Below are 18,455 nucleotides of genomic sequence, written 5' to 3' on the forward strand. Positions count from 1 at the left end.
AAAAATTAAACAGCAAGAGAACAAAGAGGTGCATGTATATAGCAATATACATTTATACTATTTGATGAAATTGTTTAGTTTTATATAAATATGTATGTAGATATGAATAATATATACATTTCTTAATGTGGGTTGTACTTTACACATTTTGAAAGCCTCTACTCCAAACTGCATCTTTATCATCCTAAGAAATACAGTTATTGTATGGGTAATAGTGGTGTTGGTTTGAACTCCAGAGGGTTGTCTTGTCCTTTCAGGTCTCTTAAAAGAATTTCATCAGAGCACTGTAGCAATATAGATACAATATAGGAAATTTAAGGTAGTTCTTCTCTTCTTAGGAACACTTTATAAGCCACCTTCATCTTCTTGGCTAGATTGTATTATAGTGAAAGATTTGCGTGCATGTGTGTGTGTGTACCCACACATACAGAGACCAGGTCGGAAGGATTAAAAAAGCACCTGTTTTCCTACAGTAAGTATAATATTATTTGGTCTTTAAACTGGCATTATTACTGTTTAAAAAGAAGTTTGACAGAAAACTGGGGCAAGAACTTCCATCCACACTTAAGACTTTGCTTTCTTGCCATTTTAAAGTAATGTGTAACTAGTAGTTAAGACTTCCCTATCTAAGCTGAGCAAGCTGTTTCCCTCATTTGCTATTAAGGCTAAACAGTTGTTATTTTACTAATGAGAACTATCACTAAGCTTGGATGAGTGACTGGAGGTGGTTTTTTATTTTTTCCTTTTTATTACCATTAATACAACATGAATTATTGCTAACTATATGTCCCTTAGATCTCTAGCATTTTTACAGCTTGGATGACTTAAAACTCGATAGCCGTTGAGTAGCACTTGCCATTTTGTCTGCCCGCTAGTCCTTGGCAGCTACCGTCGTGCTTTCTGCTTTTATGAGTCTTACTGATTTCAATTTCTCATATAAGTGGAATCATACAGTATCTCTCCTATTACTGGCTTATTCCACTCAGCATAATATTCTCAAGGTTTGTATATGTTGTAGCATATGATAAAGACTTCTTTTTTAAGGCTAAATACTATGGCATTGTCCTTATCCATTCATCTGCTGCTGGACATTTAGGTTTTTCTTACCTCTTGGCCATTGTAAATAAAGCTCTCAGTACTGTTTTTAGTTCTTTTTTGTATATACCCAGAAGTAGGATTACTGGATCATATGACAGCTCTATTTTTAGTTTTTTTGTGGAACCTCCATACTGTTTTCCACAGGAGCTGCATCATTTTATATTCCCATCAGTAGTGCACAAGGGTTCTAATTTCTTCACATCCTCATCACACTTACTACTTTCTGTTTTGATAACAGATGTGATGTGGTACCTCATTGTAGTTTTGCTTTGCATTTCTTTGATGAGGAGTGTTGAGCATTCTGTCATATACTTACATACTTGGAGAAATGTCTGTTCATATCCTTCGCCCAAACTCTGTAGAGTTTTGGGAGTTTATTTTATATTTTGGATATTAACTCCAAATATGGTTTGCAAATATTTTCTGTTCCATAGGTCCATTCTGTTGATTGTTTGCTGTGCAGGAGTTACTTAGGTGACATAATCCCACGTGTCTAATTTTGCTTTTATTGTTTGTGCTTTTGGTGTCATAGCCAAGAAAGCATTGCCAAAACCAGTGTTATAAAACTTAACTTTTCCTCTGTATTTTCTTGGAGATTTATAGTTTCAGGTTTTACATTTAGGTTTTTTTGAGTTGAGTCATTTTGAATTGATTTTCACGTATTATGTAAGGGTCCAGTTTTACTCCTTTGCATGTGGGTATCCAGTTTTCTAGTACCATTTATCGAAGAGACTCTGTAGTGTCTTTTCCACTATGTAGTAGTCTTGCTGTTCTTGCTGAAGATCACTTGACTATGTATGCATGATTTATTTCTGGGCTCTGATTCTGTTCTCCTGGTCTTTATGTCTTCCTGTCAGTACCATACTATTTCGATTACTGTACTTTTGTAATATGTTTTGAAGGAAGTGGGATATTTCCAGCTTTGTTGTTCTTTCTCCAGACTATTTTGACTAGGAGCGCCAGATGACTGAGTTGGTAAAATGTCTGCCTTCGGCTCAGGTTATGATCTCAGGGTGCTGGAATCAAGCCCCATGTTGGGCTCGCTGCTCAGCAGGAAGTCTCTTCTCACTTTCCCTCTTAAAAAAAATACTGTTTTGACTATTGGAGGCCCTTTGTCATTCCGCATGAATTTAGGGATTTTTTTTTTTTTAATGTTGGGGTTATCTTAAAGAAAATGGAGATACAGTAAACAGAATTGGAAGAGGGTTGACTAAGTTACTGAACACAGGGTCAGGAGACCGATCATCTACCCTTGTGAAATAGAAAAATTTACTTAATTATCCTTGATTTATATTTGTCATAGATAATACCCGTGTTCCTTTCCAGTTATGATAGGATTCTCCTTTTTTTTTTTTTTTTAAAGATTTTATTTGAGAGAAAGCATGTGCACATGCACGCACAGAGGGACAGTGAGAGGGAAAAGCAGACTCCCCACTGAGCAAGGAGCCTGATGCAGGGCTCGATTCCAGGACCCTGAGATCATGACCTAAGCCAAAGGCAGATCTTTTAACTGACTGAACCACCCAGCTGCTCCAGGAATCTATATTTTTATCAATTTTCTGATACTAAGAAATGGTCTCAAAGATTTCCAGAATGTACACATTGAACTTTTTTTTTTTTTTTTTTAAGATTTTGTTTTTAAGTAATCTCTACACCCAGTGTGGGGCTTGAACTCACAACCCCAAGATCAAGAGTTGCATGCTCTGCTGACTGAGCCATCTGGGTAGCTCACATTGAACTATTCTGAAATATACTAATACCCCATTTAAAGAACTGTTTTCAGTTCTTTTTTGATTGTTAGTACCTCTGGCAGTTTCTAGAAGTGATTATGTAATTGAATGCTTAGTAAAGACTGGTGAAAAGTTGGGGAAGAGGAAAGGAGGAAGTGTGTGCAAGGGGATTTCAGTTCATAGGAGTAGTGTGTATAGGGTCCTGAATCCGAGAAGAATTTGGCATATTTAAGAAGTGTGGAAAGGGGGAGGATAATAAGAAATGAGGAAAAAATTTTAGGTAATGACCTTTGTTGGAGAAAGTATATTGGAGGTTATTAGAAAGTTTTAGTAATGGAGTGATAAGATTTTATTGCATTCTAGAAGGATCATTTTGGGCTCTTATGTGAAAACAGCAGATTTTGGGGGCTGTTGGTTGGGAAAGAAACTTGGAGAGGAGTCAAAAGGCTGTTTCAGAAATTCATGAGAGTAGCTTATTCTGGGTTGATGGTGATAGTTGAGTTGGCAAGAAGTGGGTACATTTGAGCTGTGCTTTGGAGGTAGAGTTGACAACTTGCTGGTAGATTGGATATGATGAGTTAAGGGAGAAGGGAAGGAAAGGACAAGAATCCGTCTGAGGGATGACGTGAATACTTGGATTGCTGGGGTATGATTCTGTGTTCTGAGATGGGAAAAACTAGAGGATAAGTTTGGAGGTGAAGTAGGGTTAGATGGGAGGATCAAGAATTTGCTTTTGACTGTGTTAAATATAAAATGCACATGAGGCATTTTAGTGGATGTGTCTAGAAGATAGTTGGCATTCCTAAGAGTGGCCTGGGCAGGTAGTAATTATTTAGGAGCTAGCTGCAATGTAGATGATACTTAAAACCATTGAAATGGTTAAGGTTATTTAAGAGAGGAAGAGAGAAGAGAGGGAAAAGAGAAGGGCCCTAGGATCCAGCCTGAAGGACACCAGCATTCACAGGGCATTTTAAGGAGAGAGAGCCAAGTAGAGGAAGCTAAGAGACTCTTGTAAGGTAGGAGGAAAACCCAGGAAAGTGTTATATCACAAAACCCAGGAAAGTCTTTCAAGAAGAAGGGGAGGGAGCAGTGATTGGTTTGTTTCTAGTGCTGCTAAAGAGATCATGAACAAAAAGGATAGACTAGTGACCATTGGTTCTGGAAACATGGTGTTCATATAGGTGAACTTAACAAGAGCTATTTTGGTAGAGGAGTGGGAACATAAACCAGACCTTGGAGTAGATCAAATTGTGAATAGTAGGTGATAAATATTCATGGCATGTGTAATAAGCAGTCATTTCTCTGTCATGTAAAAAGAGGTTTCAGCCAAACAAGTGAACTTTTTTCCAAGTGTGTTTCCTATATGCTGAAATTATTTTAAACTTTTTGGTTTCCCACACAGAATAATAATAAAATTAGAATTACAAAAAGCCTCTAATTTTTTGCTTATACCTTTCATAAATGAGTACATTTTGCATTCGATGGACAGCAAATGTGTAGATTATATACTTATTTTTTAGATGTTTTTGGATTGTTAAAGAATATTAGGACTAAATTGGAGGACACCAAGGCATACTGTATTCCTTTTTAAAAAAGATTTTATTTGTCAGAAGGAGCATGCATGTACATAAGCAGGGGGAGTGGTAGGCAGAGGGAGAAGCAGGCTACCCCCTGAGCAAGGAGCCAATGCTTGACTTGATCCCAGGACCTTGAGATCAAGACCTGAGCCAAAGGCAGACACCTAACTGACTGAGCCACTCATACATCCCAGGCCTACTATATTCTAACTCCAGATTTGTGGAGAATCTTTCCTAGATTCTTTGGACCTGTACTTGGAATCCGTACTTTGCTTATTTTTGTGGTATTTGAATATGATAATGTGAACTGAGAATTGTAACACAGCTACCCTCAGTGCAGATAGATGTTCTGGTAATTTTTTAATCTCTAAAAATGTTCATAGTACACATTTTGAATGTTAAACAAAAGCAGAAGTTAAGATTGCGTGTGTTTGTGTGGTGTGTGTGTGTGTGTGTGTGTATAAAGAAAGAGCAAGAGAGAAAGAGAGAACAACTTTATAAAGTCATATACAGTGAAATTTAGAGTTATGTAAATATTTTAATGTTAGCGCACCAGAAAAGTATATCCGTGTGTTAGTCAGCTTTTGCTGCAGGAACTACATACTCCAGAGGCTTAATGACTTAGAACGATAGGAACATACCTGAGGGCTGTAGGTCAAGTGTGACTGCTTTAGATTGCCATTCTGTTGTGGGTTGGCTCCATGCGTATTCTTATTCTGGGATCCAGACTGAAGGAGACTTTCTGGGACATGTTCTCATGGCAGATTGCAAAAGTCCCAGAGAACAAATCAAATCACATATTTGTATTCAAAGTTTCTGCTCATATGTGATGTAAGTTACATTTGCTTATGTTCCATTGGTCAAAGCACTTATGTGGCCAGATCCAAAGATAATGGGATGGAGATTATATTTCTCTGTGGGAAAGGAGTGAGTAAATAATTGAAAAGTTTAATATGTAATCTGCCACAGTTTGTAAGGAAAAAGCCATTCCCTATCCCAGTATCTTTATATAGGTTATTGTACTTCATAAAATAAATTTTCAGTGCTAGGGGTGCCTACCTGGGTGGCTAAGTTGGTTAAGGATCCATCTCTGGCTTTCCGCTGGGGTCATGGGATCAAGCCCCTATGTTGGGCTCCGTACTCAGCATGGAGTCTGCTTGTCCTCCCTCTGCTCCCCTTCCTCAAATAAATAAATAAATAAATAAAATCTTTAAAAAAAAAACAAAAACCACGGAGTTTCATTGCTGCATCAGATGCTGGAGAGAATTTTCTTACACCACAGAATCCTAGAATGACAGTTGGAAGTTGTAGGTTCTTCTATTTAACTCCTGATTATAACTTTGTACAACTTTTGAGTACATCAGTTTCTCTGAAAAAGAGCAACAATAACATTGTGTGTATCTTCTGTATGCATATTTTATGAATAATATGAGAACTTGTGAAAATTCTTTCAGTGTTTAGATTTGGTGCTTGCTTTTCTGTTCCAGACCGTTGCCCTGAATTCTAATAATGAGCATTGTGTTAAAAAAACAAAAACAAACTTAGTACTGTAAATATCCAGAGGTTTCCTAATATGATGTAAATGAGTGTGTGCATTTGAAGTGGCTATTCTAGGATATGTTGAGTCTGTGTGTTATAGATGAGAAAACTTAGTGAAAGCCTAAACGACCATTCTAGTGGTTTGCCATTAGGAATTTCCAGTGTCTGGAGACATTTTTGGTTTTCAAAACTAGGGGAGTTGTGCTACTAGCATCTTGTGGGTAGAGGCCATGGGTGCTGCTAACCATCCTATAATGCACAGACGGCCCCCACAACAAAGTACCTAGCCATGTATGTCAGCGAGTGCTAATATTTGTTCTGACTACCTCAGTAGCACATTGTCATTATAGCATATCTAAAACTATTATGCCTTCTATTAATGTATTATAGGAATGCATTTTTTTCAGATCCAGGTCTGTCATTTTGCAAATTTCCCAAGAGATTTCATCAAAATCATAATCTATGATGAGCCATCTAAGTTGTGCTGTGCACAGCCTCCAGGGGCCCTGTTCAACTGCTCTGGGCCAGGTGCCTTTCTGAGCACTAGAAATACGGTGATAGGTAAGAGCCACGATTTTTGCCTGTATGGTGCAAGTGCAAAGGTGAAGACACAGACAATAAACCCCCGAAACACATAAATGAATGAGCTAATTATAAAAAATGATAATTGCTATGAGGAGAAAAGTATGCTAAGGTAATAAGGTGAGAGAATTTTGAAAACACTTTCTTTTTAAAGCAGTTTTTAGGTTCCCAGAAAAATTGAGGGGAAACAGAGATTTTTCTGCATACTCCCTGCCCTCACACATAACCTAGACTCACCTACTGTCAACATCCTCCACCAGAGTGCAGTCTTTGTTAAAACTGATGAGCCTGTATTGACACATTGTAATTACCTGAAGTTCATAGTTTACATTACAGTTTACTCTTGATGTTGTATATACTGTGAGTTTGGACAAATGTATGACATATGTCCATCATTATGGTATTATACAGAGTACTTTCACTTTCAGTGCCCTAAAAATCCTGGATGCTCTATCAGCGCACCCCCAGCCCCCCTCAGTTCTTTAGCTATTGTTAAGGAAATCATGTTTGAGGTGAGGCCTGAGTGATAAGGAACCAGCAAAGAGCTAGGAGAAGAGTATTTCCAGGTAGAGGAAACAAGCTAGTATAGGGGGCCACAGGTAGAATAAGCTTTTTCCCCTCTGTGGCTTCTGTCGCCTCCGGTCTCTTCCTCCCTACTCCTTTTCTTCACCCTGAGGACTGAAAGAAAGCCAGTGCAATTAGAGCATGAGGAACAAGAAGAAAGAGTGAAATGAGTTGAGGTCAGTAGGCCAGGCAGGGACCAGATCATATAGGTATATAGAAGTTGTTTAGATTTTATTTTAATAAAATCCGCTGGGAAGTGGACAACCTTTGAGGTGTTTAAACAGGAGGGAGGGATTGTGATTTTTAAAAGATCACTTTGGATGTGGAGAATGAATTGTGAGAAGACAGAATGGAAGGACAGGAACCTGTTGAATATTCTAGGTGAGAGAAGATCTTGGCTTGAAACAGGGTGGTAGTAGCCTTAGAAATGGAGGGATTCCCAGTATATGTTGGAAGTCAAGCCAGCAGGACTTCCTGATGAATTTGATGTAGAGTGAAGAAAAGAGGGCAATCAAGGATGATTATTGGATATTTTAACTGCACAAAAAGTGGGATTGCTAAGGTTGGGGGCAGGCTTAAAAAGGGGGAATCAAGAGTTGTGTTTCAAAATAGGAGATTCGAGATTCTGTTTAGTCATCTTAAAGGAGATAATTGAATACGTAGTAACTATATCACTATATGATTTTTAATGTACTACTGTTTGCTTATTGCAGCTAAAGACTTATTAAAGCTAGAAGGAATTTTAGACTGGCCAGTTTGAGATTAAAAATGACAACAAAGTTATGTTTATTAGTTATGAGATGGTAAAATGTTTTTAGAATTTAGAATTTATCCAGTCCCTTTTGTGTTCTAGTGGTTATCTGTTTCTTTTTATACTATGTATTTTTATTTATCATTTTCACCCGGTAGGGTGGTATTTTCTAATACGATGTTTGTGCTCTTTGTTTTGCTAATAAATAATCGAGTGAATGTGATTTTTTCATCCTTATGAATGAACTCATTATATTGCCTTGAAAACCTGTATTTGATTTTCCTTTTTAACCCAGAAGCCAAAAGCCTGAACAAAAGAACCATTTCTCTTCACATTTGTTTTTAACATTTTCTGTGAGGAATCATGGAGTGAGAGAATCAGAACCTTAGATTGTGGAATGATAGAGTTGAAAAGACTCTCTGAAACCATCTTGTTTACTTTCCTCAGTTTACTAAAGATGAAATTGTGTGTTTTTGTTCCTAATGAAAATTTGTCCTTTCTGTATTGTTTCTCTTTGGAGTGGAAGTTCTTTGCTGAAAATGAGAAGATGGTTTATGGAGAGACCAGTGCATCTGTATGTTCTACATACCTGGGAGTTGTTTTCAGTAAGAAAACTCATTGGATCATTTAAGCAATGAAAACTTTTCTACTGCTCTAGTTTTCCCTTGTGTCTCTTCTTCATTCATTGCAACTTCCATTCTATATTTGATAATCTGTATACAGTACTGTCCCTTGCTTAATTTCAGAGTTGTTAGTATAGAATAATCATGGGAGCTAGGAGAGAAGGAAGATAGATTTACAGAAAGCTGTGTAATTTTGATACTGAAATTAAAGACAAAATATTAACTTAGTACCTTCCAGGGACTTAATGAGTTCCATACACTGATTTTCTGTTTGTTTGGTTTTGGGGGAAGGATTCTTTTCTTGAAATTTCCAGTTTGAAGTCAAAGTATGTGAACTGCTAGCAACTAGAGTGTATCCATCTGAATAATTGTAATAGCACTCTCACAGACAGCATCTCATTTGCTTCTCAAAATTGCACTCTGAAATAGGAAGACCAGATATGATCTCTTTTTAAAAGTGGATGAAAGTGAGATTTAGAAAGCTTAGAGTAATTTGCCCAAGGTCACATGACTAAATGAGAGTATGTGTTAGGTCTTCTGACTGCACTTTCTGCTTAACAATGCTGCCTTTATGAAAATTGCCAGCAGGCTGACTTCGTGTTTCTCAATTCCAAACTCTGCCTCTGAGTATTTATATTGAGCCCAGAGGTTAGATTCAACCACTGGTACTTGTTTTTTGACAGACTTGTTATATACACCTCGTTTTCTCTTAGACTAGGATAATTTTGCTTCTCAGATGAATTCTAACCTTTCAATGGAATTTTTGTTTATTTTGAAAGTACATAAACCTCACATTATTGTGGTGTGTTCTTTCACATTTCTAATGATTTTGCATCATTTTCTTAGAGTATTTGTTATTTATTTATTTACTTAAAGATTTTATTTATTTGGGAGAGCTTGCACAAGTTGTGGAGGGGAGGGACAGAGGGAGAAGCAGACTCTCTTCTGAGCAGGGATCCCAGTGTGGGACTTGATCCCAGATCCCAGGACCCCAGGATCATGACCTGAGCCAAAGGCAGATGCTTACCCAACAGAGCCACCCAGGTACTCCTATTCGCTCTTTTAAAAATACAGAACTTCAGTAGATTGCATAGGCTTTAAAAAAAAGGTGGTAGTTTCCCTTAGATTCTCTAGCTGTGTTAAATGCCATTCGTGCATAAGGATAAGAATGTCATAGGAAAAATAAGAGGGGGTGTCTTTTTGTTTTTAAATAAAAAACATATTAAATGAAAATTTGAATTTATAAAAATAAGGTTTAAAGGTAATTGTATCCATTACAGAGTGATAGGTCTTTTTATGCAGCTGTTTATCAGCAGATTCCTTTAAATCTGTGAATCTATTTTGGAATGCTTATCTTGTCACCTTTGGCCCTTTAAGGAAAATAAACACAAATGCCAGGATATAATTCTCACCTACTAAATCAGAACCTTTGGGTCCTGGATGAGTATATTTTTAAAAATCTTCACAAGTGACTAAGATCCTCACTACTGTTTAAAAATTAGTTATAGTTCAGGGAGTGCCTGGGTGGCTCAGTCGTTTAGCGTCTGTGGTCATGATCCCAGGGTCCTGGGATCAAGCCCCACATTAGGTTCCCTGCTTGGCGGGAAGCCTTCTTCTCTCTCTCCCACTCTGCTGCTTGTGTTCCTGCTCTCACACTATCTCTCTCTCTCTCTGTCAAATAAATAATAAAATCTTTTAAAAAATTACAGTTCTTTTTTTTTAAGATTTATTTTTAGAAAGTGTGCGCAAGAGGGAGGGTCAGAGGGAGAAAGGAGAGAGAATGTCAAGCTGAGCCTGACATGGGGCTCAATCTCACGACTGAGATTATGACCTGAGCCAAAACCAAGAGTTGATGCTTAACCAACTGTGCCACCCAGGCGCCCCTGTAGTTCTCTTATTAAAAATAACATGTTAAAAACTTCTCAGAAGCATGGTTTGCAAAAAGGCAAATCTCTACGCATTCTCTGAGGAATATTTAGGAAATCGAGTTAGATTTCTTGCTGTTTTTTAAAGGAAAATGTCACATTTACTCACAGTTCACTATTTAAAAAAAAAGTTGAGGTAATTCATATATAAAAATCCCCCCATTTAAAGGGTACAATTAAAAAGTTTTAGTGTGTTCACAGAATTGTGCAACCATTACAACATTCTAATTTAGAACATTTTTATTATCTCTAAAAGAAACCTTTAACCCATTAACTATCATTCCTGTCCCCACACCTGAACTCTAGGCAGCTGATTTCCAGTCTACTTTCTGTCTCTATGGATTTTCCTGTTGTAGACTTTTTTATAATGGAATCATGGGATGTGTGGTGTTTTATGACCAGCTCTTTTACTTAGCATAATGTTTTCAAGGTTCATTTGTGTTGTATCATGTATCAGAACTTCATTCTCTTTTATGGCTGAATAATATTCCATTGTATGGTTGTACTATATTGAAAAAATGTTGCTCTTTTGTATGCCCATGTGACTTCATTTCTCTTGGGTATATACACAGGAGTGATTTTTCTGGACTATGTGTTAACTCTTTTAACATTTTGAGGAGCTGCCAGACTGTTTTCTCTAGCAGCTGTACCATTTTTCATCCCCACTAGCGATGTTTGAGGGTTCCACTTTTTCCATGTCCTGGCTGGCAGTTAGTTTTGCCTGTTTTTATTCTTTTTTTAAACATATATATGTATATTTAAAGATTTTATTTATTTGACAGAGTATTAGCAAGGGGCAGGAACAAGGGAAGTGGAAGAAGCAGGCTTCCTGCTGGGCCGATGCTGGACTTGATCCCAGGACCCTATCTTTTTGAATATACCAAGTGGTATCTCATTGTAGTCACAGTTGACTCTTGAGGTTTTTTTTTTTTTTTTAAGATTTTTAAGATTTTACGTATTTGAGAGAGAGAGTGCACAAGCAGAGGGAGCAGCAGGCAGAGGGAGAAGCAGGCTCCCCGCTGAGCAAGGAGCCCGATGTGGGGCTCTGTCCAGGACCCTGGGATCATGACCTGAGCCAAAGGCAGATGCTTAACTCACTGAGCCACCCATGCATCCCTGACTCTTGATTTTTTATCAGGAGATCTACCTAGGTTAGCTGGTGCCTGAAGATTTTAATCATTATTATTATTTTTAATTAATTAATTAATTTAAAAAGATTATTTATTTATTTGACAGAGAGAGAGAGAGAGAGAGAGGGAGACTGACCACAAGTAGGCAGAGAGGCAGGTGGGGGAGGGGGAAGCAGGCTCCCTGCTGAGCAGAGAACCAAAACGGGGCTCAATCCCAGGACCTTGAGATCATGACCTGAGCCGAAGACAGAAGCTTAACCCACTGAGCCACCCAGGCACCCCTGAAGATTTTAATTATTTAACCTCTTTGAAGACTCTGGAAATAGAAATAAAAATCAAACCTATTAAAAACTCAAGTTGTGTCTATTCAACTTCTAATGGTCTGTTCTTTTTGTCTGTTCTATTAAACTACTTTAAGCTACTATCATCTATCATCTGGAATACTGGGCTAGATCTCCTACTAGGGCTTTTTGTTTTGCTTCTTGTTTTTATCCAGTGTATTCCTCACACAGTTGCTAAAGAGAATTCTTAAAAATGCAGAGTTTTTGTTAACCATTTCCATTTTCAAAAATACATTTACTTCCCATTGCACTTAGGACAAAATCCCCACTCTTTTCCATAATCTGCAGGACTCTGATGATCTCAACTCTCTGGTTGTCTAATTTCATTTCAGGATGTTCTCTTTCTTGGTCAGTGAGCCTCAACCACATTGTCCTTATTTCCTTAAACATGCTAGGTTCTCTGCAGCTAGAGAGCCTTCAAATGTGGCTATTTTCTCTGCCCAGAGTGGTGTTAGGCCACACCTCTGGCTAACTGCTGCTTATTCTTTAGTATTTAGGTTAAATATCACTTCCTTAGAGAAACTTTTCACAAATTCTCGACCTCTTCTTCATTCTATTTAATCTTTTCCATTCTTATATTTAAGCATACCATTTATATTTCATCACAATACACACTCTAACTTGTAATTATATCTATCTATATATATATAAAGATTTTATTTATTTATTTGACAGAGAGAAATCACAAGTAGGCAGAGAGGCAGACAGAAAGAGGGGGAAGTGGGCTTCCTGCTGAGCAGGGGGAGCCCATTGCGGGGCTCAATCCCAGAACCCTGAGATCATGACCTGAGCTGAAGGCAGATGCTTAACCTGAGCCACCCAGGTGCCCCGCAGTTATATGTTTGTATGATGTTAATAATTATTTTTGCTTGTAGACTGTGTTCTGTGGTGGAACAGGTCTTGCCTTTTGTCACCCCATCCTCAGATTCTAGCCCCGTCTTTTTGATTCATAGTGGACGTATAACACATAGTTGTTGAATGAATTTGTCAGTAGCCAATATAGTGTTCTAGGTCTAAATGGTCTCAGGTAGTTTCCATAAAAAGGTTTTCGTATAGAAAGAGAATATGGGGATATGCTGTTTTGATATTCAGGGAAAATTAGTTAACATATTTGTTTAATCTGTGATAGAATAAGTATTTTTATTATTAGAAGAATGATAGCTCATATTTATTGGGCATATACAATGTATGAGGTAACTTTCCAAACTCTTTTGCACATATTGTCTCATTCATCCCTAGAGAAGCCTTATAGAGTAGGTATTAGTAGTATCTGTTTTACAGATGGGGAAACTGGGGTTCCACTGAATTTATGTGAGTGATACACTGGGACTCTTATTGGAGGATTTAATATACTACTACTCTTCATGGGACTGGATTTTCCTTTCATTGGTTTATTGTCAGAAGTATGATTTGGCAGTTTGGTTATTTGTCTTTAATACATTTTAAAGGACACTGTTTTCATAAATGGTCAAAATTGTGGAAAAAGAGACCCTGTGGTAGGTGGTAGTGATCCATTGTAATTGTGGAGTTGACTCTTAAGTAGCTTCAAGTGAAATATCTATGTGCACAATTACATTCATTTCCCTGTGTGTGATAGTCCTTTATTTGAGTTAATGGAGAAGTTATTATTTTTTTTTTTAAAGAAAGAGGACTAGAAATCACATATAGTTGACCCTTGAATGATACAGGCTTAAACTGCATGGGTCTACTTACAGATTTTTTTTTTGAAATATGCAGTACCAGTACTGTAAATGTATATTCTCTTATGATTTTTTATTAATAGTTTCTTTAGCCTAGTTCATTGTAGGAATACAGTATATAATATACAAAATATGTATTGATCAACTATTTTTGTTATTGGTAAGGCTTCTGATCCATAGTAGATGATCAGGAATTAAGTTTTTGAGGATTTTTTACTACATGAGGAGGGTGGGGGATTTTTCGTGGTTTTTTGACTACGTGGGGTGGGGTGGGGTGGGGTCATCCCTCATCCCTGGGTTGTTCAAGGGCTAACTGTACTTTAAAATTAAAATCTCCAGTCTAGGAGTCTGTTTTTCTTTATGAAAAAGATTCTGGGGCAGACTTAAAATTTGAGAACTAGTGATTATAGCCTTCTCCTTTTCATGATACATATGTATAGGTTCTAGACTGATGGAACTTCAGAGGTAGCTGTCTTTATCTGTAAATGGAGTATCAGACAGTATGTCTTGTAGTGTGGTAGTGAGAATGATACCTGCACGATACCAGTGAGAACAATGCCTGTACATAGAAAGTACTTAAAATGTTGGATATGACACATCATTGGAAGCCTGTATTTTTGTCAGAAAGAAAAGATTTGCTTAAATTTCACCTCAGAAAGGCAGACTATCTAAAGGACAAGGCATAATCTATTGGATATTGTTCTTATTAGACTTTGTAATCATCTTAAAAAAAGATTGTTATGATCTGTTTATGCAAGCCTAAATATAATGCCTATCCCCTACATTTAAAAAAGTTTGGAGTGATGTATTTGCTCAGTAAATAAGGAAAGGAATGAGTGAATGATTGAATCTAAGTTTTAGCCCTGGTCCACTGCTAGCCAGCTGTGTGATTTTGGCCAATTTTCTTTATTTCTCTGGGCCTCATTTTCTTAATATTGAAATGAAGTTGTTGGGGTTAGGTGATATCTAAGGGTTTCTCAACCTTCACATTTTTTTTTTAAGATTTTATTTATTGGGGTGCCTGGGTGGCTCAGTGGGTTAAAGCCTCTGTGTTCGGCTCAGGTCATGATCCCAGGGTCCTGGGATTGAGGCCCACATTGGGCTCTCTGCTCGGTGGGGAGCCTGCTTCTTCCTCTCTCTCTGCCTGCCTCTCTGCCTACTTATGATCTCTGTCTGTCAAATAGATAAATAAAATCTTAAAAAAAAAAAAGATTTTATTTATTTATTTGACAGACACAGCAAGAGAGGGAACACAAATCAGGGGAGGGGCAGAGAGAAGCAGGCTTCCTGCAGAGCAGGGAGCCCAAGGCAGGGCTCGATTCCAGCACCCTGGGATCATGACCTGAGCTGAAGGCAGACACTTAACCAACTGAGCTGCCCAGGCGCCCATCAACCTTCACATTTCTGTGGTCTCCAGACTATAGTTTTGTTAGAGGAGAAAAGGTGAATGAGAGTCATAATTAGTTTTTCATGGATTGGTCTAGCTAGGTGTCTTTGCTTAAATAACTCTACTTAGTAGCTACTTTTATCACTTTTACCAATTTTTTTTTTTTTTTTTTTTTAGTGAAGCCGTTTCTGTGCTTCAGTATATAATCTCAGAGGAAGCACTTTGGTAAAAGGGAAAAAAAAAGGCAGAGTTTTGGGTTCAGAGATAACCTCAGTTTGAACCTTTGATCTCTTCTACATCATTATTTCCCAATATTTTTGAGTAAAAAAAACAAAACAACAAAAAACCTTATTGAAGTGTAATATGCATATAGAAAAGTAAATGGATAGTGCCATAAATTTGTATAAAGTGGGCATCACCTGTGTAACCAGTACCCCTAGAAGTCCCCTTAATGCCTTCCCTCCTCCATAGTGATGCCTGTCCCTTTCCCAGAGGTAACCATTGTCTTGACTTCTAATGGTAGAGGTTAGTTTTCCTGTTTTTGTACTTTATGTCATCGGAACCATTCAGTATATACTTTTAAAAAACATTTTTTAAATTTTATTAACATGTAATGTATTCTTTGCTTCAAGGGTACAGGTCTGTGAATCATCAGTTTTACACAGTTCACAGCCCTCACCATAACACATACCCTCCATAACCCAGCCACTCTATCCCTCCCCACCAAAACCCCCAGCAACCCTCAGTTTGCTTACTGAGATTAAGACTCTCTTACGGTTTGTCTCCCTCCCTGGTTCCATTTTGTTTCATTTTTCTTCTGTCTGGCTTCTTTCACTCAATATCATGTTTGTGAAATTCATTTGTACTTCTGTAGCTGTAGTTCATCTTAACTTTCTGTGACTGTAACATGTATACCATTAAGACTAGTGGGTTGTTTCAAGTTTTGGGCTATTAAAAAACTATTTCTGTGAATATTCTAGCGCTTGTCTTCTGGTGAAGGTACAGAAGCATTTCTGTTAGCTCTATACCTAGGCATGGAATTGCTGAGTCAGGAGATGACCCCTTTCCTCCTTTAAACATCAAAAATGTTTAACATACCATCACATGATGGTCATATTTTTAATATTTGAAAAAAATGCATGATGGAAATTGGTCAGGAATTCATTAGTTCATCTATATAAGATACTGTTGTTAGGTTGGGAATGAAGGTACCACTCAGAGCAGTGTAACTCCCTTAGATTGCTTTTCTTTATTTACCATGCTTGATCTGGATTTCCACATCATGAAATGGGGATAAAAATGATCATCTCAGAAGGTTGTTGAGGATTTAATTTGTAAAAGCACTTAGCACAGTGTCTGGCATGTAGTTAGCCCACAGGAAATAAGAATTCTGTTACCCCATCCTTTCTTTGTAATAGTACTCAAACAGTTGCAGTAAATCTAGTAATCACATCCTGAATTTATTCTTACATCTCAGCCACCCTTGACTTCAACAGTTTTTTCACAAAGGTGTTTTCTAAATCTGTCATCTTAGTACTGACCTCTTTATTGGAGCCTTAACTGCTTTAAATTGAACTAATTTAGCCTGCTTCCTCCCCCATAAGCTTTTCCTTCTGATGTCCTGGTTTCTACTAAATCGTCCCAGCTTTCTTCCAGGTTTTTTTCTGCAGATGTTATTAGGTGTTTTTTTAAAAAGATTTTATTTATTTATTTTTAGAGAGAGAGAGTGCAAGTCAGGGTGGGGCAGGGACAAGCATACTTCACACTCTGTGAGGAGGCCAGTAGGGGGCTCAGTCTCACGAGCCGGAGATCATGACCTGAGCTGAAACCAAGAGGTGGGTGCCTTAACCAATGGAGCCACCCAGGACCCTGATGTTTTTTTAAGTATGTCTTGGCACTCTGGGAATACAAAGATAAAACATAGTTTTTGCCCTTGTTGGAGGCAGTTGGAGGGACAGACAAAGAAATCAGTACATTTGTGGTAAGGGCTGTGCGATTCCGCAGGGTGCTATAGGATTAACTGTACTTTTAGCTGGGGGTCTAGGGAGGCAAAACTTGAGTTTCAGAGTTAACTAGGAGAAAAGAGTTAAGCGCATTCTAGGCAGAGGGAACAGCAGATGTGAAGACATAGAATTAGGAAATAGTACGATGCTTTTAGGGAATAGTACCAATAATAGCTAGCATGTATTGAATATACGTTGGTATGTACTGGTATCTAAGCCTGGAAAGTGTTCAGCATAGCTAGAATGAAGGAAAGTGCAGGGTAGCAGAGGGTTTGGTAGCAAGTAAGCCTAGACAGTTGAGGCCTGAAATCCAGATTTCTAGACTCCTGGTGCAGTATATTTTATCATCCAGAATTCTTTTTGAAATGTATAATGTGGTATGTTGGTTGAAATGAATAGGCCATTTCTTCCAGGTCTCTGACTCTAAAACCTGAGCTCTCTTAACTATATTTGCTAAAGTATATAGTTAAGCATTAAGGAAGTAAGCTTCCTTAAACAAAACCACAAAAGAGGCATTTTAAACCAGGTTGCCCTGATCTCTAGTTCTATGGGTTTTCTTCACATCTTTTAGTTTTCAAGGTATTTAGTCAAAGAGAGCAGCCTTTATGGTTGTCCTACTTTTCTTCTGCTCCAGATACTTCTTAATAAATGGGAGGATTAGGAGCCAGCTTTTACTCATTTCATGTAGGGATTATTTTTTGAGCAGTTTTACTTTAACCAAACTCCTAAGAATGCCACTGTATATTAATTTATCCTATGAAAGCTAACTTGTAAATAGGCTGTCATCTGCTGAGCTCTACATATTCTTTTCTGGAGGAAGTGTATTTAGGATATTTAGTTAGAGTTGCTATGTGACAATAAAAAAAAATTTGGATGGGGCGCCTGGGTGGCTCAGATGGTTAAGTGTCTGCCTTCGGCTCAGCTCATGATCCTGGGGTCCTGGGATCGAGCTCTGCACCGGGCTCCCTGCTTGGTGGGAAGCCTGCTTCTCCCTCTTCCTCTCCTGATGCTTGTGTTCCCTCTCTCGCTGTGTCTCTCTCTATCGTATAAATAAAATCTTAAATAATTTGGATGATTTTAAAGAGCCTCTCTGTTAAGCTTTGATAGAGATGACTAGTCTGTACGGGTTAAGAGTATATATATTTTTAGGCAGCCCAAAATGAATTTTTTTTTATACATTAGCTACTGTACTTAGTTTACTGGACAATTCAAGAGATAGTCATCAGTGCCTTTTCTCTTTCAGCTTTTGTTTTTTGTAGACACCTTAATTTCCATTAACCCCTGTGTTTGTCTTTGCTAGCTTTATCAGCTTACTACCTTACTACACATTTCAGATTTCTAAATTAAAGCTGGGTTCAGCCTGTCCACTTTCCAAAAAGACCATTTAAGAACCTTTCGCTCAAACTAAGCCAGGTTTATTACATGCTGCAGTAAAAGTGCATACCACATAAAGTGGTATGTGTTTTACAAAGGAGAAGTTATAGATGGATATCTCTAGGGCTTAG

General features: G+C 37.8%; 1 protein-coding gene across 4 annotated transcripts in view; it reads left to right on the top strand.

Annotated features, from left to right (window-relative positions):
* Window positions 1–18,455, top strand: part of ADIPOR2 (adiponectin receptor 2) — a 98,416-nt gene that overhangs the window by 53,645 nt on the left and 26,316 nt on the right. The window contains exon 1 of one of the 4 annotated variants that reach the window (XM_032844512.1): window positions 8,374–8,415. The exons of the other annotated variants lie outside the window; for them this stretch is intronic. Within the exon in view, the coding sequence (XP_032700403.1) occupies window positions 8,389–8,415 (27 nt within the window). The 5' untranslated portion in view covers window positions 8,374–8,388. Of the gene's footprint in view, window positions 1–8,373; window positions 8,416–18,455 lie in introns of those variants that run through there. 4 annotated transcript variants of the gene reach the window in all.

This window comes from Lontra canadensis, unplaced genomic scaffold, assembly GCF_010015895.1.
Source record: "Lontra canadensis isolate GAN:19392208 unplaced genomic scaffold, GSC_riverotter_1.0 scaffold153, whole genome shotgun sequence".
NCBI lineage: Eukaryota > Metazoa > Chordata > Mammalia > Carnivora > Mustelidae > Lontra > Lontra canadensis.